We start from the raw sequence: 27,831 nt of genomic DNA, 5'->3' as shown, positions 1-27,831 counted from the left end.
CCTCACTCGTCTGTTACAAAAGTACAGAAAAAAAAGAGGCAGTACATATCTTACATTGCCTTGCGTAAAGAAATGTATATTGTTTTATTCATATATTGCCCAATAGGCAAAACTTTCTGGGCGGCTAGCAACATGTGAAAACTCATAGAATCGTGGAAGAGTGGGAAGGGGCCATGAAGGCCATCCAGTCCAACCCCCTGCTCTTGCAGGACACCACGTGACACCATCCCACTCAGAGGGCTGCCCAGGTTCTTTTTGATGAAATGATAAAACACAGAACAGATACCGTAAAATTTAATACAAAATTTAAAATGTTTAAACATTTAAATCTCTTTATCCTCGCAGCAATCCCGTGAGGTAGATTAGGCTTGAGAGTCTGTGACGGCCCAAAGACACCCAGAGAGCTTCAGGGCTGAGCGGGGACGAGAATCCCGGTCTCCAAAGTCCCAGTCCAATGCTCTAACCACTACAGCGCACTGTCTCCAAAATCTCTCTCACGTGTTGGTGCATAGCGTTGCAGTCACTCTGTTTGCACACATCAAAAACGATGGATGAACATCATCACACACAACAGTTGCTTTGTCCTGGTAGGAGTGCAGGTTAACTTAATACCGAGAGCCTCGCTAGAGGCTACAGAAGTGAACTCGCACACCATAATCCTGCCCTTGAGTACCCGGCCTCCGACTGTAGTGGGACGGGCAGGAAATTTCCCCCACAATCATCAGTTAACAGTCTCTGAGATCTGTGTGTGAACCCTTAATGTACAGAAGCCAACAAGAAATCCACCGCTATATACAACACTTGTCTATAGCATTTGCATACAGCATTTCAGTTTTCTCGGGTCATTATTTGCATGACCGTAGACTGAATTGCCCTTTTACACTAAGCTTTTCGTTTACACTCTTTTTTGTCTTGCTCATATGCTCTACAGCTTTGTATGAAAGATCATTAGGAAGGAATTTTCGAGGACAGCTAGGCCTGTGCCTATAATTCTTCCAACTCGACTGACCAGTGAGTGACCTCTCAGGGGTGCATCTGAGCACCAGCAAAACTGTTACGAGCGTGCACAGGCCGAAGAATCGTTCAGGCACAGCACCGAGGCATCGTTTGTCTGCCCGTCAAACCTTCTTTCCCCCGTTGCTAGGTTGTTTCTCCCCTCCCTTCCCATATCCCAAAAGTCTTTCTGGTAATGCAGAATTAGGCATGTAGAAAACTCTATTTGCCACTCGTGCCTGCAACCTATGCAGCCTGGTGAAACAGCCCAGGAACAACCAATGGTTCTGGGTTTACACGTAGCAACCCATTTAAAACAATCCAGAATTCGCAACCCAACAACCACCCCTGGATTTTCTTTCTGGGCTGTTGTGGTCAAACTGTGGTGTTTAGCTTGGCTCAGTTTGCTTATCACGACAACCCAGAATTCAGTAACTTATGGGATAAATAAACCATGGGTTATTATATGCAGAAATGAAATAAATATGCAAACCAGGTCAAGGCATTCAGCTAAAGGGCTTCTGTAGCTTTTGTGCGGCAGAGAGATGATTTTTTTTAGTTTTCTTTTCTAAGACCACAACCGGGTGCTTGGTTTGTGCTTCATGTTTACAAAGACCAGCGGTGGAAAACCACAGTGAGATGAGCTGCACTTGATGTGAAATTTACACTCGGCAATTGTTCCCTATAGTCAGCTTCTGACAACCTGTGTTTCGAGATGGAGGTTTTCCTTCTGGCCTCTGCATATATTTGCCAAAGTTTCCGAAAACTTGCCTTGCAACCACAAATCCTGGCTATCCCCTTGGAAGTAAAGAGGACTGAAATAGTCAAGAGACGCGTATTTAGCGGAGAACAAGGCACCACAGGGGCTGTTCAAGCGCATGCTGCTGCTGGAAACATGGCAGCCATCGAGGGCAGCACAGAACTGTGGGGAGAGCTGCCACACGCAGCAACAAAGGCCGCGGCTCGGGTTCAACTGGCGGGTGTTGCAGCTGCACCGCTGGCCAGCTACCCCACAGAGGCCACTCTGCAGCTGAGGCTGGCTGCGCTGGAGAGGCCGATGTTAACCGCCTTCGTTCCACTGCATGGGGGACGCGGGGCGGGGAACGGCCCGTCCACCTGCGTGTGGCTCAGAAAGGAACGATTCTTGCACATTTTTCACTAGACAAACTGCGAGGCTGGGTAGGCAGGCAGAAATCTGGGGGACTGGGACGTTCTCTGTAGTTAGCTAAATGAAATAACTCATACTGGTAGCACCTTAAAGATGCTAGCTGATTAGGTGCATAAAGGGGGAGGCCTTAAAGCAGGAGACCAGGGGTTAGAGAATGACCCCGAATGCAAACTGTGGCCCATGCACACACACACACACACACACACACACACACACACACACACCGCAATACATTGTAACCGAAATTAATCTGTTTAATGACAGCACCGAGATAGCAACGAAGGTCTCAACTCCCTGAGGAAAGCATGGTCGTGTAGGAGAAAATGCGAGACGCACTGTCGGTGACGGGACTTTAAAAACAAAGGGCGCACAAGCCAGCCCGGGCCGTCTCCTCCGCTCGCAAATAGAGTACAATCACACATTGTCGAGGGAAGAATGGGGGCAAGGCAGATCTTGACTGGGCGAGTCAACATTTTTCTAAGTAGTGCTGTACAGAACTGCGTTCCGGCCAAAGGCCTCAGAAGCAAGAGGTTCAGGGCTGCAGTTTCCTAGATGCCAACGTATAGGAATAAATCATTCTATTTGCTGCTGATGGCTAGAAAACAGCTGCTTTCTGAAAGTCATCTGTTGAAAACCCTGCCAAATGCTCTGGTAAGAAGATGCGCATGCAAGCGTTGCTTTCAGGGAGGTTTTTCACATGGGAAACCAACATTTTAAAAAGATGTTACAATTGCTGCAGCAGCCGTTTCCTTTCCAGTAGAGCAGATGCACAGTTGTTGGTAGCACAAGGTGCCCACATGCCATGGCGAATCCCTCCTGCGCAGAGCCCGGTGGCATGACTCGAGCGGTGCGGTGGCCCCACCTCATGCTGGCCTGCCAGGAAGTCCTGGGGCACAGTATGCAGCCTTCTGCGATATCCAGAGAAACGGAATCTGCTCAGGAATGCTTAGTGCTTTCCCCGTCACCCACAGTTACACACAGGCAACCCCCCCCCCCGAGCAGTTTGGGATCCACAAGGCACTTTGCTGGGGTGGCAGCAGGAAATTCAGTTGTGTGGCTCCTGGTGGTCGGTGTGACAGGGCAGGACAGTTGACCCAAGCACCCGTCAATGGACAAATAGCGCGTCCTTTCAGTGTTTTGTTGAAGAAAGCTAGATGGACCCTCTCAGAGAGCTAGAACCTGGTTATGAGGAAACGATTCCCATAACAAGCAGGGAGCCTCAAACAGAAACAAAGGCTCAAAATCCTGAGAGAGCCAAACCAGGCCGTGAGGTATGGCTGCTATTTTTTGCTTTACATTTTTGCTTGGAGTATTCTCAGCCCAAACGAGACTAGACTTTTGTCACTGGAAGAGGTACAAATGCTGCCACTTTAAAAAGAAGGAACCGTAACACAGGGCAAAGAACTGAGGCAGGGGTGGTGCAAGGAGCATTACCTTTCTGGCCAGCAGAACGGGGACCCTGCAGAATGCCGAGGTTTTCCTCTCCCTGTGCTTTAGGTCCTTGCGCTCCAATGGCCTGCTGTGATTTTTCTTTTCTAGTGTACAGAAGCGGCAACTAGCAACAAACACACCCACTTGGACTGGCAAGATCCAGTTCAGTAGTGCTAATTCATTACTTGGCACCACGTTGTGCGAAGCTCCTGAGATGGATGGAGTGTGGCAAATCAGGTCCCTTCAACGTGTCTTTTGCTCTTCTGTCCGGGAGCCAACGGGAGCAAGAATGATCTCTCCAGATGGGAAATTCAGTTCATTCTGAGCAACAGGCCTTTCCTGCTAAGACACTGTGCAGAAACCCTGGAGTTCAACGCTAGAATTACTTCAGATTCATCCAGTATGGTTAAAAACCCCACTTTATATCCAAACCATGTTTTTCAAGCTAGTAAGTCCTGCGAGCTGTTGGATCGTCTTCCCTCGGCAGGTGGAGGGGCGAGTCTCAATGTCCAACAGAAGTTCTATCAAGGTGAATGGCAACTCAACTAGTCTCCAAAAATCCACAGAACGTTCACGCCAGATAAGCCGAGATTGACCCGCCTGCAAACACAGTTCAGACATGTTATATCGGTAGACAAAGCTACATCACTTATGGTTGTGTTTTTAAAACTTCAGCTGATGTTAAGACTTTCACAAATTCTTTGGGTGTGTGGGCCCTTGATTTGATCCTGCACAGATCCATATTATGTTCTTACAAAATGGTCCAGTCTAAATCAGGACGGAGGAGAAAAAGCCTTTCTGATGCTTAAGGGCCAATTCCCGTTTCTCAGGGGGCAACATAAATTTGTTCTCGAAAGAAGCCTGAATATTTTTTAAAGAATTTTCTTCGGTACAAAAAGGTTTGCTTTTCACCAGAGCTAAAAGGAATAAACAGCATTAAAAAGTCCCCCATTTAGTTTGACCGCATGCAGGTAACCTAGGTAATGGCAGGAGACGGAAAGGAAGGGCAGAAACCATGAATGTAATTAAGTGCAGCATTATAGAGCTGTGACTGCACGGGGTGGAAATTATTTGCATACGTTCATGGCTTCTGCTCAAGCTCTTTCTGCATGTTTCGTGGAATGACAAGCCGCAAGAACAAAATTAGCTCTCCCCTTCCCCTTGCCTCACCCCATGCCCAAAGCTGTGGCTGCTGCTTTGTGTGGAAAGAAGGAAATATATTTTATATTTTTATTTATTTTATATTGTTAATTTTAATTTTATATTGTTATTTTTGTATTTTATTGTATTTGTGTTTGTAAGCCACCCCAAGGCTTCGGCAAGGGGCGGCATAGAAATGTTCTAATAATAATAATAATAATAATAATAATAATAATAATAATAATATAGCCATATTAAAGGGCGCCAAGCTACCTGTTCTTAGCAACTGCCTGCCTTTCAAGAACAGTTTGGTTTTGACTTTCGGTTTCATTTTAACGGGGCTGAGAAAAGAAGAACACCAGCCTGCGTGTGATCCGCCCTCGTCCGCTTCAGCACTTGGCTCGATCAGGGCCAGAAGCAGCAAATGCAGTTCTGAAACCTGAGCAAGAAGGCAGTTTCCTTCCAGCACGGCTCCCTTCCTTCCCATCTTCTGCCGTTACCTGTTCTCCACCGCTACATTGGGAAGTATAGTGTAGTGGTTAAGAGCAAGGGACTGGGACTCAGGCGATCCGGGTTCGAGTCCCCGCTCAGCCATGGAGCCCACTGGGTGACTTTGGGCCAGTCACAGACGCTCAGCCCAACCTACCTCGCAGGGTTGTTGTTGTGGGGATAAGATGGAGGAGGAGATGTATGCTGCCTTGAGCCCTTTGTAGGAAAAAGGCAGGATATAAATCGAAAAATAAATAAATAAATAAAATAAAGTATTCGGATGTAGGCGCTGCTGGCAGCATGCTGTCAGGCTAAATGGTGGGCACCTCAGACAGAGGGGCTGATCCCCATGCCCGACAGACGTTCTGCTACGGCAAGAGACGAGTCAGCTCGTCTCCAAAAATCCACAGAACATTCATGCCAAATAAGCGCAGGCTGACCTGCCTGCAAACGCAACCCATACGCCTCATATTGGCCGACAAAGTAACATCATCCACTGCTACTTTTTTAGCATCGCTTCCATCTTTGGGGAGTCCTGCTATAGGGTGCTATAGAGTCCTGCTATAGGGTCAACCCTTCCCCTACCCCATCCCCACACTCCACACATCTGCACATGTCTTCTTTCCCCTCCCATCCAGATGTGAGGAGATGCATCCTCTTGAAAGGACCGTACTAGTTCTAGACCATCCCAACTGCTATGAAAGGCAAATGAGTGCAGGTTTCAAAGCCACGGAAAGACAGGAAAGAGGCGCAGAAGAGCCGGAGCGGGCTGTCCCCCACTTCAAGGAGCTGCAGGAATGGCCGCACCAGCAACGCCCCCCGCCTGCCCCTCCCCAGGCAAGAGAGAGCTGCCCAGTTCGGCTCCGAGCAGGAACGCCACGGACACGGTACCTACCCGAGCATCCCCGACTCTTTGGTCTTTATGATGTACAGGAACATAAGCAAGGTGTGGAACAAGTTGTTTCTGCCCTGAAGTCAGAGACAAAAGGAGCGAGAACAGGTGAAAGGGGTCACATGGCAAGGATTCAGGCAGGCAGGCAGGCAGGATCCACCTGCGTTTCAGGTGTCTTGCTACTTGGTCCCAAGTTGCCACGAGCTGTTCATGAGGGGCTCGTCCATGAGCTTTGCCAAATAACTGTGGCCATCTTTTATGGTTCTGCAGGCTTCATAATCCTGCCTTGTGTTTACTGGATCGTCTGCTATAGTATCCTGATTACTAACAGCAAATTCATTCTGAGTGCAGATTCCTACATAGGTCAAAGACTATTGGAGCATGTTTACCCCATCCTTTACAAGAGTCTCAGGACAGTGATCAAAGTAGTAGAGGCAACACACAATAGAATGTACATCTAATAAAGCCAATATTAAAATCACAATTAACTCTTAAAATACCAAAATGAAAAAAGGGTCGGCATCAGGCACACCTTTCTGAGAAGCAGGTTACAGAGCTGGGCAATCACTGCAGAAAAAGCTCTTTTCCAGGTAGCTACTCTTCTGATCTCCTTCGAAAGGGCTCCCAAAGCAAGACCTCAGACACGGACCTTAAGGGGTTGGGCAGGTGTATAAGGAAGGGGATGTACCTTCAGATACCCGGGCCCTAAATCATTTAGGACTTTATACATCATCATTAACACCTGGAATTGGTGTTAATGCACAGGAGGGAAGTATCAGAAGACTCAATAAAACCTGAGCCTTGTAGACACACAGAAAATCTTTAGGAGGGGGAACCCAAAGCAGTCAAGGGAGACCGAGTGACTCCCTTCACAGGAGGGGGAGGTGAAGTGGGGAGTGGACAGGCCTTCCTGGAAAAGGGGCTGGTTCTCTGGCACCTGGACAGGAGTGTTCCAGGCCGCCAACTCCAAGCGTGGCACAGGCCCCACCTGTCACTTAAAAGCATTCTCAGGGTGTGCAAACTCTGGACTCGCAACTCCTTCTTAGAGATAAAGCTCGAAAGGTGGGGAAAAGCCTTCATGGAGCTACTGCACCCGGTCTGTCCGCCGCCCACTGAGGTCTCCCTAGCAGCTCTCGGCTCCCTCTTCACCTGTGCTCAGCGCTGCTCAGAAGGAAGGGGTCGAGACGCAGCCACCAATTTCCTACCTTGGGCAGGTTGTAGACTTGCCGCTGGTAAATAAGCTCATAGTGAGGAGGGCTGATGCTGCTCTGGTAGATGCAGAACAAGTTCTCGTTTGAAATGTCTGCGAATCACAAATCCAGATTTTGCCTTCAGGCTTGTGTATCTTTTGCTCCAGGCCAGCAGAGAGCCCTCTGCCGGGTGGAACTCTGCAGGCCGGCCAGGACCTCTGCGCATGCACCAGAGGAGTAACTCCCATCCGGCTCATGAAGGTGTTTTAAGGGCTCGTTACCTGGCTTATCAGGCGTCTGAATGAAATGTTGGGAGGTGAAGGTTTTGCCATCCGGGTATTTTGGGTGCGGGGGCAGCCTGGCGTCGAGGTATGTGCAGAACACGTGCATAACGATCTGCAGGGAGACAGGAGAGGGAGCTGAGTGCCCACCGCGGGCATCCCAAGCCACGAAGGAAGTCAGGCTGGTTGGAGCTGCACACCCAACCTGTGTCTCTCCCCTTGCAGGTATGCACCTTCCAAGTCCACCTTTGAATGCACAGAGAACTCTTTCCTGCAGACTTTGAACACCTCAGCTGGAGGTGTGCAGGAGCCGGATGTGGCAACAGCAGGGCTAGGACCCCCCGCCTGCAACCCGTCTGCACATTTATCCAATGCATGGAAGGAGTTGCTGGTTCCCCACTCTTAAAAGGGGTTGTGTGAATGCGTGCAGGCATGTACAAAATGAGAGAAGCACATCTGCCAAGCTGATACAGCCTCCCCATTTTCTAGTCTGATTCTGGCTAAAGTACTCCTAAAATAAGAACCGCTTTTCCAATCAAATCTACATTTCTCGCTAGCTGACTTGGAACAGAGCTCCCACTGAAAATCTTGATAGGGATTGGGTGGGTACAACTGCCCCAAAGTTTAATCCTCTTTGCAAGCTTGGGCTTCAGGAATCATGTGGAAGAAAGCTGGTGTGGACTAATGGGGAAAAATATTGGGAACCTTACACAAACAGAAAGAACACAATTCTCTCTTTTTGCATTGGAAAATGAGATGGAATTTCCAAAGAGTAGCATAAAACTCATGCAAACTGAGTAAGATAACCAGTGATCAGCTGAGACCACGGCGGCAAAGATCGTATGATCAAAACGCCCAAGCAGAAACCAGATGCGCCCCCTGCTTCTCAGCACTGGGCTTATTCACAACAGACAGCGCACAAGACTTACGGCAGAATCCGTTGGCAAATCAGTGTCCCACTTGCGTGCTTTGAAGTCCCCGCCTCGATTCCACCTGAATGAGCTCATACACCCTCCTTGAGAAAGCTCTGTGAGTTGACAGAAACACGGTTTTGTGGCAGGGAGAAGAAATGGCAAGTCAAGCCAAGCGATACGCAGTTGGTTGCCACTGCACAGGGAAGGTGGGCGCATAAGCAAAATATCAACAGGCTGAATGTGCCGGAAGCGGGTGCAAGGCGGAGACTAGCAAGCTCTGGGCCCGTCGACTGCAGCCAGCACAGCCCATTATGAGGGTGATGTAGGGGCCACGAGTTCCCCTCCTCTGGTGTGAAGCGATGCAGCGCTTGAGGCTTCCGAGTCACACGCTGGGAACAGGCCAAGGAAGCAGACATTCTACCTCCGATCCTTGTTCCAGAGTGTGGATTGGTCTGGTTTCAACAGAATGAAGACATCAGCAGCATTCAGCGCTGTACGGTTAATCTGTGTAATTACTTTATTTTATTTTCAATATTTGTACACCGCTCCGTGTCTAGACACATTTTGGAGTGGTGAACAACAAAGAGGCAAAAGAGATTAGAAGAAAAAAATGGATTAAAAACAGGCCAGCATTAAAATTGTGGCTGGTCAGCAAGGGAGACGTCCTGGGACAGAGGAGCGTTCTGCAGGTGCCCAGAAGCACCGTTATGGTGTGACGCCCCTACCTTTTCCCGAGAACAGGAATCTTGCTGGCACCAGAGAACCCTACGTTGTTCGGTGCTAGCTACAGCTAATGCACGAGTGCGCACAGACTGCTTCACGCTGCGAGATGACCAGTTACCTTTGATCCTTTCAACCAGGTATTCCTGGTTTGGTGTGAGGTCCAGGTACTGCACTATCGTGTTCAACGTAGGAATGAGTGGAGCTTTCACCAGGGCTGCTTGCTTCAGGCTGCTGATACTGGCGTCTGCAGAAATGCAAGACCGTAAGCCCCTGAACCGAGAAACGCCTCGGCGATCCAAGGGGCCCTCACAGTGGCGCGCTGCTCGTCTCGAGTGGCTATTTCTTGCTACAAAAATATGCAAATCCATTTGCATGGTGCCCAGAAGAGCAGCATCTCACTTCATCTCTACCCCTAAACGGATTTGAACAGTGCGTCCACTCTGGGAAGCTGCTTAAGGGCCTCAGAGCTCCTGTCTTACAGGAGATATGGAACAATAAAGGAAGCTCTAATTGCAGAAGGAATCCACAGGGAAAAGCATCTCTCTCTCTCTGAGCATCATGGGAATTGTAGTCACAGCTTTTAGCAGTAAAAGGAACAAAGGTATACAGCAAGCAAGCTGTCCAGCCAGTCCACTCTCTACCATTCCTGGAAAGTGTTTCACGGTTGCTGTTACAGCTTATTTTTTCCTCATAGCACTGGGAATGCCCAGATATTACCAAAGAATTAAAGCACTGGGTCACTTCACCCAATTTAATTAATTTACGTTATGTTAGATATTTGTATTTTTTGTGTGTAAGCCGCCCTGAGGCTTTTGCAAAGGACGGCATACAAATATCTTAAATAAATAAATCCATTTCGACAGTGCTGCTAGTTTCTCTTTAAGCATTTGTTTCTCGGATCCAGATACGAAGGGCCAGAGAACGCCGTTTTGTGTTGTTAGCATACCTCCCATTTGCAGCTCCGGACACCCCATTCTCCGCAGCTGAGTGCTCACGGAGTCCATCTCTTGCACAAGAGGCACCAAAATGGTCTCATTGATCCACTGAGGGAGGGAGGGAGGGAGGGAGGGACAAACCAAGAAACAAAACTTGTAAGCTGAAGGAGCAGGGCCACCAAAGAACCTTTCCAATGACAATCGAGAAGCAAAGACAACAGAAGCAACAGATTCTCCCTGCTCCAAAAACCAAACTGATGGATTTGGAGGAAAAATGCTTTCATTTCTTAACCTAATCACTATTTTGACAGAGAAATGATTTCTTTACCATCATTTTTAGGCTCTGGGAGAACCATGCTCAGCTTTTTCCAGGCATAGATAATAACCACAGAATAAAACAATCTTGCCCAGCTGTTTAATACCATCTGAGCCTTAACCATACTACGACCTTCAACAGAATATTAAAATAGGGGTGCAGTGTTCCTATGTTCTACATTTTCCCTGAATTGTAAACCAGTGGGAACTTAAAAGCATTATGTATCGGACATGCACGCCCACCTTCCTAGCAAAAATGATACTAAAAGACAGCTTACAATCACCAGTAAGAACTGATGAAACATAGCAGAACAATTAAACACACAATAACAGAGGAAAGACAGCCTCCAACCTGGCTGACATGCCAAGAGTTTGCTTAAATAAGGCGGCTTTGCCTGCCAGCTGGAGGGCAGTGAAGAGGAAGCAAACCTGGCTGCCCTCAGCAGGATGCAACCATCCTGCTCCTCAGCACCGCCACCAGGCGCAGTCTCAAAAGAAGAGCTCTCTAGAAATGCTAAGGACCAGGCGGACCCGTTCGGAGAAGGTGGTCTGTCTACACGAAGCGCTGCTCCGGTGGTTAAGACTTTACTGCAAACTTTTCGGCCAGATCAGAAGGAAACTCTTTGGGAAATCCTGAACAGTGAATGTGGCATGATCTGGTTTTCAGACTTCAGTTCTATTAGGGAAACCAATTTCAAGCAGCCGCTACTGCCCCAGATCTAGTTTATTCAGAGTATTGTTTATAACTGCATACTTACAGCACAAAGCTAAATAAAAGGTCAAGAAATGAGCCAGTATGGTATGTACTGCTGCTGCTTCCTTGAAAGTGTGGATTGTAATGAACTTTTATTGTTTTTAGTGCTGTAAGTCACCTGGAACGGTTTGCAGGAAAGATGGACTACCAGAGATTAATGCGATTCCTGGGCCGTCTCCCAGCCAGACAATCCACAGGGCAAAAGTCAGATTTACTTAGAACTGTCACGGATGATTTCAGCTTGGCCCAGCGAATAAGCTGGGTCATCTCTACGCAGCTGAGGCTGGTCACCTTTCCTGAAATCACACTTCACCGGCAACCACAAAAAAAGCCATCCAGGCCGAGGGAGCCATCTGGTGCCAAAAGGTTAAGGGCAGAACTCACGTTTCTAAATTTAGCCGTCCAAGAGTCCATGTGATCAAGCAGTTGTCTGCTCATCGACACGCGAGCCCAAACCTGTGCCAGAGAACAAGGAGGCTTAGCCAAGGCAGCTCCATGCAGGAGGAGAGACGGAATCGGACCATCCTCTTGAAACGGAACCAGCCAGTCACAGATGCTCAGCAGGAGATTAGGGAATGGGGCTGAGCACCTGCTGTGCTGACGGGAGGCCGCAGGATTCCTTCCCCAGGCAGGGCGAGGAAACTCACGCTTAAAATGAGGTGCAGAATAGAGCTGCCAGGTTGCTGACGGGGACTGGGCGTTGTTCTCATATAACCCCAGTCCTCCGTCAGCTTCACTGGCTCCCCATTGAGTCTGGGCCCAATTCAAGGTGCTGGTTATTACCTATAAAGCCCTTAATGGCTTGGGACCTGGTTACCTAAAGGAGCGCCTGCTTCCTTATTTGCCCTCCCGGCCTGAGATTGGCGGCAGAGGCCCTTCTCCAGGAACCCTCCATGAAAGATATTAGGAGGGTGAGTACCCGGAGGAGGGCTTTCTCTGCGGTGGCGCCCAACCTATTCAACGCGCTCCCCAGAGAGGTCCGCCCTGCACCGTCATTATTTGTTTTTTGGCGCCAGGCCAAGACCTATTTATTTAAACATTATTCTAATTAATTGTTGATTATTTATTGGTTTTATATTATTTGCCAGGATGTTTCCAGTTTTTATGTAGTTGTATTGATATTTATTTGTTGGAAGCCGCCCCAAGGCTTATGCGAATGGGGCGGCATATAAGAATTCCAAACAAACAAACAAACGAATCAATCCCCAGGAAAGCCAAGGTTAGTCACTCAAGACTGGGCTAAACCCACCAGAGAACTGTCTTGGGACACGGGAGCTTCTGAAGGCGCCATGAAATGCGGCCCCCACCCTCTGGGTGCCCCCACCCTCCCAGTGGGTGCTCTTTCTGTGCATGTGCACTTGAGGGTCAGAGTCAGGATGTGGTGGCCCTGGAGAGCACTCAAAGGCCGGCCGGCTGGCCTTTTCCTTGCCGGTGCCCCGTTTACCTCTTCCGCAGCTTGCTTGGAGCTCAGGTCAGCTTCATCTTTGTGGGCCGAGGGGGCCTGGGACCTGCATGCCGGCTGGTACTGGAATTTCCTGAGCATCTGTGCGTAGTCCACCATGGAGCGGCTGTAGTTCCAGAAGGTTGGGCTGCTGGAAGGAGAGCTGGAGTCGGAGCCTCCTGCAATCAGCCGGCCAGAAGCACAGAGCAGAGGGAAATGGGTTGGCACCTCCCCGAAAGCGTCGGCCGCCCGTGCAAAAGGGTGACCCGGACGAGGGGCAGGGATGCTTACCCAGCTGGGCACGGTGCTGCTTCTCTTCCTCGCTTCGGAGGAAGCTGTCGAGGGACTTGAGATCGGTCATGTAGTCTTCCTTGCCCACAGGGGAACTGTAGACCATGGGTGAGGTGCGGTATCGTGACCTGATCCCGCTGCTTTCCATGGGACCGACGCTGGTGGGGTACGGGGCGGATGCTGGGGACACGCTGAATGGTGGCACCTACATGGAACCACAAGGAGTGAGAGCTCTCATCCAAGAACGGAGACTTCAGGGGGTCACAGAAGCAGTATAAACCGATCAAGCCCGACACAGCTTGGGACCAGGATACCTGAAGAAACATCTCCTTCCCTATATGCCCCCCCGCCCCACCCCACCCCACCCCTTTAGATCAGAGGCAGAGGCTCTCCTCCAGGAACCCTCCTTGGAGGAGGTTAGGAGAGCGAATACCCAGGGAGGGCCTTCTCTGTGGTGGCGCCGTCTGTGGAATGCGCTCCCCAGAGAAGTTCGCCTGGCGCCAACGTTCAACTCTTTTTGGCGCCAGGTAAAAACCTTTTTATTTGCCCAGCATTTCAATATTTAAATTTTTAAACCAGTTTTCAGTGTTATGCTTAGACATACTTCACCTCATTTTATTTTATTAGGTTGGTTGTATTTCTTGTAAGCTGTCCTGAGACATTGTTGAGGACGGGGTAAAAATACTGTCAACCAACCAACCAACCAACCAACCTGCCTGTCAGTGGATGGTGAAGCAAGGGGCACAAAATTCGATCTCAGATATTCTGCTTCTGCATTGCCAAAGGGTACGCTGGCGTAACGCGGGGCCGCCGAGCACAAAGGAAAGCTGGGATTAAAGCCAGTAAGGGGAAGAGCGGCCATGTTCTTACGTCAAAGCTCAGCCCTGCACCAAGCAGGTCCCCCTTTTCAGCCTGCGATCGGGGGACGGTTTACAGCACACAGACTGCTCCGAGCGCCCAGAAGCACAAATCAGAAACAAAAATTAGCGTTATACAGGCAAAGAGCTGAATGAGACGCTCGGTACCTTGTTGTAGCCGCTGCCCGGGGAGTAAGTCATAGCGGCACTGTAAGACCCACTGCTGCCAGGCAGAGTCTGAAGCTGGGGGCTGTAGCCAGACATGGTAAATTTGGGGCTGGCACTAGGCGAGCGGGAAGGGCTGTAGCTTAAAACACTCTGGCCCTGGATGGGGGAAGAGGGTGTCGACGGAGGGGTCTTCTTTGGCACCAGTTCACGTGGTGGAGTCGTCTGGACAGCTGCAATTAAAGTCGGGTTAAGAACTGAGGGAAGAGTTGTGGGCGAAAAGCTGGCAAGAAGTTGCCTTTGAGGAAGCTTCTGTAGTGAAAAGCAACTTACTGCAGGTTATTTCCTTGGAAAACAACAAGTTTGCCTGTGTTCACTCAGCCAACAGTTCTCCTTCGAATTGAAACCTTTGCATACACACAATATCTTAATATACTGAGAGACCCACCCATCCATTCTTATTTTAAATATACAATTAGAGAGCAAGAGATACCAAGCTGTTCCTTCCATTTAACACTGTTATATTAGAGAATAAACTCCTTCACATCCTATTATGATCTGTGAAATACACGATTCTTATCGGGTGTCAGCAATACGTCACCTCCACTGATATTTGCTTAGGTGCTCCAAACATTTTAGAAGGTTGGCTGACCTGAATCCTTTAAAAAATTTTAAGGCCCTTTAAAAATACCAGCAGAAGACTCTCACCTGCGTTCTGTAATCCGAGAAGGGTTTGCTGTCCAGGACTCATAACCAAGCTGGTTGGGGCCACAGTGTATTTAAAGTACCTCCAGAAATCAAATAAAGCATTGAGACTGAACAAAGATGCGAATGCAAGTTCTAGAAGTAGAAGAAAACGCAAGATTATAATAACTGTCATTGATTAGATTTATATCCTGCCTTTTTTCTTACAAGGAACTTAAAGTGGCTTGCAACATTCTCCTTCCTCTGCTCTGGCTTATCCTCACAACAACCCTGCAAGGTAGGCTGGGCTGACAGGCTGTGACTGGCCCGAAGTCACCCAGTGGGCTCCATGGCTAAGAGAGGGGTGGAACCCAGATCTCCTGAGCCCTGGGGTCCTGCGCTCTTAAGCACTATTTCACACTGGCTGTAATATGATCAACACTGGCCATAATGAACAACAGCACATATATAATTGTTGATTATGCTTATGAAAATGAAAGGGATAATCCGTACAAGACAGGTGAGCAGGAGGAGGGGGCTCTGCAGGTTTGCAAGGAACCGGTGCTATGCCTGCACCCTCGGCTGGATGAACAGCAAACACAGGGACAAGGTGACCTAAAAGCAGCAAAATGCTACCGGAGACATTCACACAACACAACAGCCTGCTATGGGCTGCTTAGCCCATGGCGCAGTTGTAGAGCATGTGCTAAGTGCAAAGTTTAATATGCATGGATTAAAGGTAAAGGGTTCCCCTTGACGTGAAGTCCAGTCATGCCTGACTCGAGGGGGCGGTGCTCAGCTCCGTTTCCCGGCCGAGGGAGCCAGCGTTTGTCCGCACACAGTCTCCGTGGTCGTGTGGCCGGCATGACTGAACACCGAGGCGCACGGAACGCTGTTACCTGCCCACCGAAGTGGTGCCTTTTCACCTACTCGCACTTGCATGCTTTCGAACTGCAAGGTCGGTGGGAGTTGGGACGGAGCAACGGGAACTCTCCCCATTGTGCAGATTTGAACCGGCGACCTTTCGATCAACCGGCCCAGCAGCACAGCAGTTTAAACCCCTGCGCCACCTGCAGCCCCCATGCATGGATTATACAAGGGTAAAATTACCCATATTTGCATAAACCCAAGGTTTATTGTACAACGCAACTCCCCCCGGGGGGGGGGGGATAGGCGATACAGAGTGTGGACTATGTGCCCGTGATAAATAACGCACAAGAAAGTCACAGTATGTTGTCTAAACCAGGTCAAAGAGCCAGCCCCATCCAAACGTCACAAATGGGGACATGCCCAGTCTAGAAAATCAGCTTCTACGTTGTTCCAAAGATTCGCAGGTATAGCAAGAAACTTACCAATATACCAGAGTAACCAGCATGAGATATTATAATAGGAGCTTATTAGTTTCCCAGACCTGGAAAGGCAGAGAAAAAAATGGTCAGGCATAGCTTTACAGCACACATACTGCTTGATCTTCGGTTAGTTACAATTCATAGCTCAGATTATACTCACAGTGTCTCCCCCCCCCCACCCCGCCCCCCACCCCCAATGCAGCTAGAATACAGAAACAAACCATCCACCCAGGGTGAATTCCATGGTGCAAAAGGCCCCTGAGCTTGCAGACACTACCCATATTAGTGTCCTGGTTTTCTTCTCTTCTGGTCTGACAGGAAGGTCTTCTATCCAAGCTGCTTGTCCCCAAACCCAACACCCATCCAACACGCCAGTAACACCAGGTGCACTGAGAATTTTCCACTTCACCTGAACACGCTCTTGTCCTTCACATATCCCTAGATTCACTTAGTACGCAATGCAGTCAGGGAACCAGCCCCACTTACATTTCCGTATAAATCATGCCAGCAACTGACAGGTTAAGCAGCCCCCACGCCAACACCACCTTCCGCGCTTCTGTTTCCTTCCTCATCTTGATGGTTCTGTCAATGAGGGAAGCAGCCGGGCTTTGTTCCCCTTGCATTGCCTGGAAACCAAAAGGATGGGAAGACATGAGAGCATTTACGAGACCTTTCTTCCAGTGCCGGGTCAAAGGCATTATCCACGCTTAGACGGGGAACTTCTGCAACTGCCAGCACCCCACTATTTAAAAAGGAGAGTCAGAGGCCAGGAGACAAAGCGTTTGCCATCACAGCGTTACCTTTAAGGCTCCGGGCACGATCCTGTGCAGGTCTATACAGGAAGCAAAACGCTACTGCACAGGTGGCTGCAGAATGCACGGCACAGCGGGGCTTGGGATCACGTCCCACCTTCCTCCATCTCTCCCCGTCAGATTCTCCGCCGCCAGCTCCGAGCCCTTGCGCTTCGAGAGCGCCACGCGCGCCGTTCGCCCCCCGCCGCCCCCCCCCCCCAAGGCAGGTCGCTGGCTGGACCTGCCACCGACCATTGCACGCTGCGGGGCCTCGGGCTGCACCAGCCTCTCCCACATGCAGGCCGCCAGATGCGCGGATGACAACTCCCATCAGCCACACAGCTAAGGAGAGGCTGCCCTTCCGAAGCCTGGCGCCCTCCAGGTGTGCTCGACTACAAGTCCCATAATCCCAGGCCGGCTGCGGGCGATGGGGGGTGTAGTCCTGGGCATTTGAAAGGAGGGGTGCAAGAGGGCCTTTCCTCTGCTACGCACCCGGGGGGATCAGCCCCCCACCCACCGGAGGGGCAACGACGCCCCCGCGACCGCCACTTACGCCGCCAGAACACGCGCTTCCCGCTCCCGGCGCGCCTGCGCAGTGCACCGCCTCCTTTTTTAACGTCAGAGGAAAGACGCGTCTCCGGAGGAAGAGGAGGGGTGGGGTCTGTTGCCGGGACGACGGAGGACGGAAGCGCGGGTAGGCGGCTGCTCTCGTGCTCCGCTTCGATTGGGTCGCGCCTCTCCCCTCCCCCTCCCCCTCGCGCGGCCTGTCCCTTTGAAGTTTGGGCGGGAAGGCGGCCTGTCCCGGCGGAGCCGCGCCATCATTCCCTTGATTTCGCTGCCTGGCTGGGACCCGCGCAGTCCCTCAGCGTGACCCCGAGCGGCAAAATAACTAAAGCAAAGCCACCCGAAACAATTCAAAATCCGCAATGCGGCCCGTAAAGCCTAAGGAGGGGTTCCGACGACCTCAACTGCTTGCGCATTTTTGTAGAACTTGGTTGGTCCCGAAAAAGGTGCCGCCCGCCCGATGGCGGATTTTGGATTAGTTTTGCCCTCATGGACCAGCGTAGCTACTTTTTGAACGCTACCTTGATAACTAAAATCAATCGTTTAATTTTCATTAAAATGAAGACCTATGTGCTGAAGTGGGTAGAACTGCATATAAGACTTAGGAGAACAGGTTTCTAGTCCTCATGGAGGCCATGAAGCTCCCTGGGTGACTTTCATCCAGTCACTTGACAGTCTGATTGGCTGCACAGAGTTGTTGAGATAAAATGGAGAAAACTACCCTACCCCAGGATCCTTGTAAAAGAAAAAAGGCAGGATATCATCATCATCTAAGAATATAAGATCTCTGCTGGATCAGACGGGAGGATCCATCTAGCACATCCTCCCTATAGTGGCCAACCAGCTGCCCACTGAAAGCCCACAAGCATGACAGTGCCTCCGCACTCTCCCACCCATGTTCCCCAGCACCTGGTGCATGTGGCTGGTTTAAAAAGCCATCAGGCTTGGCAGCCACCGATTGCCTTCTCTTCCAGGAATGAAGACAACCCCCTTCTAAAGCCAAGCATCATTACATCTTGTGGAAGTGAGTTCCATGGGCTCTGTGAGCAGGTACTTTTTATCTGTCCTTCCCATTTAAACAGTTCAAATTATACAGACACTGAGCAGGACTCGAAACAAGAACCAGCAGCATAAAACTTGCATGCAGGAGATTTTTACAAGCTTGAGTTCTTTGCTGGGCATGGAAACGGATGGATGCCCGGCAAGCCTTCTACAACTGGGGTGTCACCACCAAGCAGGTCCTTTCTTCCATAGCCACCTGCCACCCGAAGAAAAGCAGAAAGGCCTTTTGTTTAGGAACTTCTGGCATAGGCAGGCGCATGTGGAGAAATATCCTGAAAGACAAGATCAAATCCAGCACTTAGAACAGGCCAGAAGCAAACAGAGAGCTAGTCCAGTGGATGTGATCTTAGTGCCCAGGGGAATGCAAGGGCAGCTTCGAAGGGAGGGCAGCGGTGCTCACGGTATCCTGAGCACAGGCCTCGCAGGATCAGGGAGACGACTGGCACGCCAGACCCAGCCTGGAAGCAGAGTGGGAGCCAGTCACGTGGGCACCACCCTGGGATGATTGAGTCGGATCATCCTGCACCAGGTTCGATATGGGCTGCTGCATGCTGGACCGACAGACCTTTCTGGGCTTTTTTCAAAGCAGCCCCACAAAGAGTATCACAATATAATCTGCATTGTGCTTTTATGAGCGATGGATAAGTTCCACTGACGATCGCATATTGTACTTGATCGTTTTTAGAATAAGCAACCCTGGATATTGAAACTGCGGGATATAATTTGTCTGGAGGAAACCAATGAATGCAGACCCTGGATGCACCCACACAAAAGCGAATTGCGGAACCAGGTGTGGCACCAACGGTTTAGTCGAGCGGGCATTCCTCTTCTGTTCCTTGTTGCCATAGTTCTGAGAATGATGTGAGGTGCGGGTTCTACCCGCCCTGGGTCACAGCATACGCAGTCAACCGATGGCAACGTTTAGTTGCCAGGTATACAATGCCGCCGCCGCTTCTTGCAACTCTCTGCTTCCTCACTTGACGTTTCCTTCCATCTTAAAGAAAGCGGCTATAATGGCGTTCCCCCTGCTCCATCTGTGGTGGCAATATTCAAGCAGAGATGCCGTGGACCCTCTCCCTGAAAAAGATATTCAGTGTGCGGAGGAGGAGGACGACGAGGAACAGATTTGCTGGTTTTTGGGAGAAATGCTATTTCTTTACTGTTTGGCGGTTGCCATTATAAGGATCATCTACCTCGGTGTGAACAAGGTGGGATTCCCTCCCCAGGAGGACTCCCACCCACCGTCTCCTGCGGTTCAGCCCCAACGGTCAGCACGCTGAGAGGGCCGGCTTTTGAGCCTAAGGCTCCAACGAGCCAGCAGGAGCCCCCGGCGAACCTCTCTCCCTCCATTTCGGGCACAGATCTGTGCCTCTTTAGCCCAAAAGAGAAGTCCTGTGACTCTCTAGCAAACCTTCTTCTATCAAAACAAGCATAGGAGTGCCTCCCAATTTGCCATATCGCATTTTAAAGCTAGTGCAGATCTTGAAACAGTGGGTCCCATTTTTTTATGTGCAGGATTTGTATACCGCTCTGCATTCACTGCAGTTCCCAAACAGTGAACAATAAAAAGGAAGGGGGGAATTGTTCAATATTCAGAATTAAAACATGTTTTAAAAAGAGATCATGCCATTCAAACTGTAGCTGGGCAGTCAGGGAAGGCTTGTTTAAATACCGATGTCTTCAGTAGTCAATGAACATGCAACACAATTGTAGAGTTCGCTTGGGAGCGAAACAATGTGCTTTAAACTGTACTCAGAGTGGCTGCCAAACAAGCCACTTGTCTCATGTGATGATGACCTCAGAAACTACTCAGGTTGGTGAGGGAGAAGATATTTGCTCAAATCTCCCCCTCCCAAGTTGTTTAGAACTTTGTACACCCAATTAAAAGAAACAGACATAAGCATGGCCAGAAACAAAAAGGCTATGCACCATCTGAAGAAGGTCTTCCTTGAGTTAGTCCTGAATCTCCATTTTCATTGGATGAGCCCAAGTTCTAGCAGTGCAAGACAAAGCAAAATGTCTCTCCATCCAGCCTCTCTACTACCCAGCGTAACTTTAGAAACCTCTTTCATAGTGTGGCCAGATACAAAAGAGGACAGGGCTCCCGTCCCATTAAGGGCATACTCATTTAGTAACCTTGAATTAGGGGTCACTTCTTCTCAATGGACTGCTGTCTGTATTTTCTGAGCACAGATCCTCAAGAAGCAACACGGAGGAGGAACTTCATGGTGCAATATACTGAAAGATACAAAAGGTAAACATTCATTCGCTTGAAACTGGAATACTTTTTGGTTTTGCCTTCATGCTGGTCAGCAAAGGCAGAGTAACTGATACATTATCCAGATAAAAACAGAACCGGGCTCCTACACCTTGGAAAGGAAGAGGTACCTGGACCAGGCAAATAGCAGGGTTGCGACCTGCCCAGTTTCCCACTTTTCCCTCTGGGGAGCAGCGGGGAGAGGGCTGGGGGTGTCCGGCTGCCGGGCTTGTCTTCTTCTTAAGGAAAGAAAGCACAGTGGAGCCTTCTCTTCTGCCACCGCCACTCCAGCGGTGTTGGCCATGAGGGTCTGGCAGCTGGGCCTCCCTTCCTTGCACGGAAACAATTTTTGTTTCTGTGCACGGCCCTCTCCCTTCTCTGTATGACGACTAGAGTATTCTTCTGTTTTATTGTATTTATTTTAGGGTTATGCTGTCGGGCCTCATACAGCCTAATCTTGAGCATGAATACACAGAATTGCGCCCTACTGCATTCAACGGATGTACCCACAGCAACATGTGCATAGGATTGCAGCCTTATGGGGCAATCCTATGCACACTTGTTTGGGAGGAAGTCTCATGGACCTGATGGGACTTCCTCGCAGGTAGGTGTGCGTAGGATTGCAGCCTTCAACAATATTTGCTTACCTTTTCCACTATATTTTCAACATCGCAGTATTCTGTCACCCCAGTAATTTTGCTTTTCACTTACTCAGAACTCCATGTGCAAGCATAACCCGCAGAACAATCAGGCCTCGGGGGAAATCGAGATGTTCCACTGTGCCATGCGGATCTCCTGTGGGATTCAAAGCACTCGTGTTGGTTTGCAGTCACCAGATCTGCTGAGCAATTCATGCTGTGCATGGGGAATTTGTGACTGGCAGGTCACAAGGCGTTCTCAGGGAGGCATGTGGAAATGATGGCGGAGAAGGAAGATGTCCCCACACACACACACACACCGGCAAACCAGCACAACAAAATGAACTGAAGTCCAGAGCAGAAACTGGAAGGTTTCTCCACACCGGGCACTTATGATTCGCTTGTGATTCTTTGCTCAAGGTCGTTTGCAGGAGCTTTATGCAATGTTATCACCCTCCAGCGCCTCTGGCTGGTCAAGGTTTTTTCAAAGCAAGGCAAGTCGGCTTTGAATTCCTCATCTTGCTTTGAGACACTCCTGAAATTTTCAAATCTGCTTTACCAGTGCTATACCAGAGCACCATCTTGTGGTTCTGTAATGGAGTACAGTATATAGAATGAGAGAGAAATAAAACCCCAGAAAAAATACATGTAAAGGACCAACTCTTAATACAGGAAAGCAAAGGAAGCAAAAATGTTGGTAAACTGGCGGGTTAAAACCTTGGGGTAGAAAAGCCACATCTTGGGTGCTTCCAGTCAAGGCTTTTATCTTGCTATTACCCAACGTCAGTTACAGGATTTTCCAGTGTCTAAATGTTATCATCTTCCACTTACAACTCCCCACTGTTTTGGGCTTGCTAACCACGCTTAGCCTGATCTTCTTGTCATTTTTAAGGAGAAACAGTTGCATTATACCTTCCAATTGATAGTGCCAGGAGTTTTCCATCTTAACACTCCCCAGAACGGCAACCCTAAAGTCCCCCATCTTTATGGACCTGGTCGTACATGTAGGAATTCGACTGACAGCTACAGGCACCACCACAAAATGGCTGCTGCGGAGGATGCAGCCAGTCAAATGGCGGCCACCACGGAGTCCTTGCACTGCTTCCGTTACTCTGTTCAAGAATGAATGTCCTTCATCCCTAAGGAAGGGACAGCATCCTCTGCCAAACCCAAAGGCTCAGGGTGGCTCCGCTTGACCCTCAGAAACACATCCAAATACTTACTTAAGCTTGCGATCTTATGCATGCTTACATGGAAATTACGGTTAATCATTGCCTTTAGCTTGTGTTTATTTCCCATAATACTAAATGCTGTGTTATTCTGCTTTGTTTATCTATTTGCCAACACACACTGCACACAGAAGATACACAACACACAAATATCCTAGGCTAATTAGCACAATGCATTCACAAATAATTACACACTTTCAGCGCAAGAAAACTGCCAAATGATGATGATGATGATTTCATTTCTCTGCCACCCCACAGCCGAAGCTCTCTGGACAGTTTACACGGTCCATAAAAACAAATGATAAAACAGTAGCAGTGTTGAATTGCCCTGCCATAGGATGCTTTTGTCGTTGTTTAGTCATGAAGTCGTGTCCGGCCCACCACGACTCCATGGAGATGGGGAGTTACCTTGCTATGAGTTACACCACCGGGTCAAGCAGCTCTGGACTCCCTGTCTGCTGATCCCACGGCCTGAAGGGGCCCAGTGGGCTTTGCAGCTCACCCATTCCTTCCCTCTAGGCTGCTCTGGGCATCTGGGCCACTTGCCCCGTTGGGTAACCACACCGATTCTTTCTCACCTTGCACCTGCTTCTCCTCACACGGTCTGTTCAGTCTGGCGAGTGCTACTTAGGTTTGGCTGGTTTGTAACGCTGCCGCCGGCTCCTTCCCGCCCTGCCGTTTGTCCAAAGGGACTGTGGAGGGTTTAGTAAACTGATCGAACAGAGGCGCTCAACTCCAGGGGCCACGTTCAACCTCTCCAGAGGCTGCAAGCTGCCACATTTCAGTGGCAGCATTAGCAAAGCAGTTGGAAATGAGCTTGTTTCTTCAGAATAATGCCCCTCCCACGCACATTTAAGCAAATATAATCAACAGATTTAAGGCCCAGAATTCATGTGGGCGAGCCTCTGGATACAGCACACCTCAGGCAGAGGGGAGGCTGGGCCAATAGTTCTTTAATCAGGCAGCAGTCTGACGTGTTTGTTTGTTTATTCACAACCACCCACCCCTCAAACGCCCTGCCTTCCTGAGTCTAGGTTTCCAGGACTGCGGCTGTGACTGTCAGTGCAAGTTTAGTATCTGTGGTCTCCGGAGGAAGCTGGCTGGAGGAAGGTCAACGGCGAGTGCTCCTTCTATAAAGAAGGGATCGGTTGGAGACAAGTCCCCGGCTAGATCGCCTTCTCCAAAGAGGCAGCTGAAGAAGAAGCACCTGCCCAAAGTGGGCCGGCAGTCCTGCTGCGATAGCAACTCTACAGGCTCCGACCGTGTGGGCTCGCAGCTCTCGTGGTGGTCACGCAGCCTGTCGGGGGACAGCCTCAGCATGTCCAGCCAGAAGGCACGGAGGACAGCCTGGAAGCGAAGCGACGCAGTGAGAGAGCAGCCCTGCCTCCGTTGCAAAGCCAAGAGGACGAGGGAATGGCTCGCCCAGCACTTCTTTCAACCGATGTTCTTCCCCCAAGAGAAGAGCAACTGATCCAGAGAAGAGGAGTCGCTCTGGGGAGCTGTTGTGCGTGTGACCCACTTTCGGCCCCGTCCCATGTGGGCTTGTTTGCGTGCGCAAGGACAGGCAGGGTGGGTGCCGCGCACGGCTCAGCTGCTGCCAAGGAGTGACTCATGTCAATAAAGCGTAGGAAGGCCCTGTGCATAATCACACTGTTTTCAGCACCGTAGTGTTGTGATACGTGTGGCGAAAGAAGGGTGCAGACTCGTTAAAATGCAGCCTCCTGACCTTTGATTCCCAGCCTCTTTCAGTGCAGGAGGAGCCCAATGTCTTGCATTTTTATATAAAACGAATCCTCTCTGAGAATAATGTTTAGCTTTTAAGAACACTCGTGGGCTGCGGTCCTGCAAAGCCTTGACTGATGCCAACATCAACAAGCAGATAGATTCAGGCCGCGCACATTCAAAACACCCCATGGGCATTATATCTTGAAGTCCCTCAACAACCCTGAAAGGTAGGCCAACGTAATGCGGACCTGGCAGGTCAGGGGGCTGAGACTGTGAGTTAACCGAGGCTCCCTAGAATCTAGGGCCTAGCGCATCTGCAGCCGAAGTGCCTTTTGAAGCGGAGCACTTCTTGTGTGCCACTTCAGCTCTACACGAACGGTCAGTCCGAGGGGGCAGGATTCCTCCACCTTCAAAGGGCTTATTTTGCAAGGAATTGGAGTCCCTCTGACCAGCTCCTCTTTTCTGATGTTTGGGTATGAAGCAGGGTCATCTCCATGCTCAGCCAGCAAGCTACAGACTCAACCACCCCACATATTTGTTATTTAGAATTTTTGTATGCCGTCTCATCGCATAGCCTCAGGACGGCTTCCATAAAATAAAAACACAATACAAATAACATCCAGATTCACCCTGGCTGCGAATTAAAACCTATAGCTGATATTAAAAGTTATTACAATATTGTTTCAATGAAAAGGTCTTAGCCTGGTGCCGAAAAACAAATAAGGATGGCGCCAGGCGGACCTCTCTGGGGAGCGCATTCCATAGGCGGGGCACCACACACCTGCACTGCGTTTGTACACTGCTTTTCGCCGCTGGGAATATTCGACAGCACCAAGGGGAAAATGTGCGTGCAAAACCCTGGACTGGGTAGACCGACAGGTCTGTTGGGTTGGCATCACTCTCCTCCTATTTTTTGCAAGATAGCAGGGCAGGAACCTTCTTCCACCCGTGCTGCCTGCCTAAAGGCACCACGGTGTCCAAACAGAGGGTTAGTGAGATAGGAATAAGCAGGAGAGAACGCAGCGACCAGCAGCGGCCTATGGCAAGGAAGGACCAAGCCACTAAGCGAGATAATGGAGCAGAAAGTGCTGTTCCCAACACACTCTTTTCCCACGACGGGCCAAGTTTCCATGAGCCTCCTTTGGCATTATAAATATAGCATGAAAAGCATCCTGCCAAAATTGCTTGCCTGCTGGCTCTGGCCCCCACTGAGCTGCCCCCACTGAGCTGAACTGTTGCTGCTTTTCACCAGCTCCCCCGAGAAGAAATTTACCGCTCTGGCCATCGCCAGCCCAGGAGGAAGAACCTGAGAGATTTTCAAGCCGATGCTTCATAGTTAGGTTAGGCTCCAGGTTTGGTGCCGTTCTAGCTCAGAATGTCTTGAAACACTAAACTCACATAGTCCTCATTGAATCAGTTTCTAGGATGCCACAAAATATTTTGCTTCTTTTCCCTTTTTTCGCATAGCTGGAAACTAACATGGAGTCTATCACTGGGAACAGTTTTATGCATTTTTAAACAGCTGCCTACAAACTAAAATTGAATTTTTTGTTAGGATCCGTTTTTTAAAAACCACAACACCAGCTCAGATGACACGGTCTGTACATGCACGGTGTATCCTTTGCCCCTTAAACAAGCAAACAACTGAATTCCCCTCAAAAGAACACTTCTTAGAGGTGCTTTGGCCAGATAATCCAAAGTATTACCAAGCCAAAATCTTACTGCTGGCTCTGGGTACCAGCAGGGAATCAAGGCATGATACGGTATTCCATCAACATATGCTTCCTTCTATCATTGCATTAGGACATACGAAAAAATATTTTTTTCCCCGTGAAAAAATAGAAACCATGCTGTGGGGTCATCATGAAAGAAGCTGTAACTTTCTTAGGATGTTGAGAGTAGCTTCCCATAAGGAAGCATCCTACAATCTACCGTGCCTTAGAACTAGCAAATGGCCCCAGCTATTGTTGCTTTTTGCAGAAAGCAGGAACGGGCAGCGGAGGAAGTGACAGAGAGAGAGGCCAACTCTTTGGACTGGCGTCCATCAGAGAAGCCTTTGTCAAATCCGACCTATGACCGTGCTTGCCAAACGCAAGAAGGAAATGGGCTGTGCCAAGAGGTGGCTGCACTGGGAGAAACTTGTTCATCTGGGTTAGCCTGGCCAGCATGAGATCTCCAAAGGGAGGCCGCCAGCCCCCATACTGTGCCAGTGGAACCTAAAAAAAGCGATCAAGTTACCGAACAGCCAGCGTTGGAACAGGGACTGAAAAAGACCCAAGGAGGCAATCACAGCAGATGTGTGGATAGATCAGCTCAAGGCTCAGTCTAGCCCCTCATTCTGCCCCCCGAAAAACCCACCAGCAGGAGATGTTCCCCGGCAATTGCTGGGCATTGCTTCTGGCCCTGGAGGCACCGCATGGCCAGCAGGACTATCGATAGGGACTGAGCGCCTTCCCCTGGAATTTCTCTGCTCCCCTAAATCAGTGGCCATCACTAAGTCTTGTGGTGGTGAATGCCACAGCTTGACGATGCGCTGGGTGAAGAAGCACTGCCTTTGATCTGCCCCGGCTCTCCAACCAATCCGTCTCATGAGGTGACCCCTTGAGTTCTAGAATCGTGGGCGAGGGGGAAACATCGCAACCCATCACGGGAAAAGGCCGGAACAAGAGAGCTGCTTGGCCAGGGTGGAGGCTGCGGCTTTTGCCAAGCAGCTGGCCTGATGAGGCACCTGTTCGGGTGTCCTGGCTCCTCCTGGTCCAGAGAGCTTCCCGCTGCTGACTTCTCACATGCAAGCGGGAGGGAGGAGAATTGGCGGAGAGGAGCTACTTCTAGGAGAAGAGGGCAAATGCCATCGTCCCCACGCTCCTGCCAGCGCGACTTTGACAAGCGGGTGCCCCTTCGTTGCTCCTGCTCCAGAGAAAGCCATTCAAGGAAGGACGGGGAAGGGAGAAACTGGGCTAAGCGGGGTTGCTCAGCGCTTCCCAGACTTGCCGAGAAGGGAGCATCCTCGTCTGGCCCAGCCCCATCCTGTTCCTCGCTACAGGTCTCCTCTGGAGCAGGAGGCAAGAGTGCCTGATCCGCTCTCCTGTCTTCTTCTCTACTGCAGTAGAGACTGCTTGGCATCTGGGCAAATCCAGCTCTGCTCACGGTCATGGCTGTCTGAACGAGGAGCCTGTCCTTTGACAGACCACCTGGAGGAGCAAGAGGGAAGGAAGCAGGGAAGGAAGAGGGCCAGATGGCCACTGCCTGGTGCTTCAGGAAACCCCAACATGGTCGCGTATCACGCAAACCTGCCCTTTGGTCCTGCGGGAAATTCCAGGCACCACCCAGAGAGTGCCAGTGAAAGAGCAGTCTAGTCATGAAGAAATTTTATATTAACTACTCAATGTAATGCACGCATTAAGCAAACAAAAGTTTACTGTATGACAAAAGTCAAGGCGATGGTTTTCCCAGTTGCAATGTATGGCTGTGAAAGCTGGACCATAAGGAGGGCTGAGCGCCGAAGGATTGAGGCCTTTGAATTGTGGTGCTGGAGGAGACGCCTGCGAGTCCC

At 49.9% G+C, this 27,831-nt stretch overlaps 1 protein-coding gene across 6 annotated transcripts; it reads right to left on the bottom strand.

Annotated features, from left to right (window-relative positions):
- Window positions 1-46: 46 nt before the first annotated feature.
- Window positions 47-24,040, bottom strand: TMEM209 (transmembrane protein 209). 6 transcript variants are annotated; one of them, XM_044429089.1, is made up of 18 exons: window positions 23,132-24,040; window positions 21,398-21,481; window positions 20,566-20,667; window positions 18,526-18,701; window positions 16,499-16,638; window positions 16,016-16,074; window positions 14,688-14,819; window positions 13,983-14,212; window positions 12,958-13,162; window positions 12,670-12,845; window positions 11,610-11,681; window positions 10,168-10,264; window positions 9,340-9,567; window positions 8,514-8,611; window positions 7,585-7,699; window positions 7,319-7,416; window positions 6,117-6,190; window positions 47-4,192 (listed from the first exon to the last, which is right to left on the bottom strand). In XM_044429089.1, the coding sequence occupies exons 4-18, from the start codon at window positions 18,547-18,549 to the stop codon at window positions 4,138-4,140; spliced, it is 1,803 nt and encodes a 600-aa protein (XP_044285024.1). In that variant the 5' UTR covers window positions 18,550-18,701; window positions 20,566-20,667; window positions 21,398-21,481; window positions 23,132-24,040; the 3' UTR covers window positions 47-4,137. The 6 variants fall into 6 exon arrangements, with proteins under 6 accessions (XP_044285024.1, XP_044285015.1, XP_044285044.1 ...); XM_044429080.1 differs by lacking the exons at window positions 21,398-21,481; window positions 23,132-24,040 and having other exon boundaries at window positions 18,526-21,283; XM_044429109.1 differs by lacking the exons at window positions 18,526-18,701; window positions 20,566-20,667; window positions 21,398-21,481; window positions 23,132-24,040 and adding an exon at window positions 17,357-17,428.
- Window positions 24,041-27,831: the final 3,791 nt, after the last annotated feature.

The sequence above is a fragment of the Varanus komodoensis genome, unplaced genomic scaffold, assembly GCF_004798865.1.
Source record: "Varanus komodoensis strain SLA01 unplaced genomic scaffold, ASM479886v1 scaffold1, whole genome shotgun sequence".
NCBI classification, from domain to species: domain Eukaryota; kingdom Metazoa; phylum Chordata; class Lepidosauria; order Squamata; family Varanidae; genus Varanus; species Varanus komodoensis.
The sequence above is the reverse complement of the archived record's forward strand: the minus strand, read 5'-3'. Positions and strand labels throughout refer to the sequence as shown.

Excerpts from the sequence above, each read along its gene's own strand:
- TMEM209 (XM_044429071.1), bottom strand. The coding sequence starts at position 16,710 with ATGCCTTTGACCCGGCACTGGAAGAAAGGTCTCGTAAATGCTCTCATG. Across the intron at positions 14,213-14,687 it reads TCTCGGATTACAGAACGCAG|CTGTCCAGACGACTCCACCA; the intron begins GTGAGAGTCTTC and ends CTTTAATTGCAG. Across the intron at positions 12,846-12,957 it reads GCAGCACCGTGCCCAGCTGG|GAGGCTCCGACTCCAGCTCT; the intron begins GTAAGCATCCCT and ends GGCTGATTGCAG.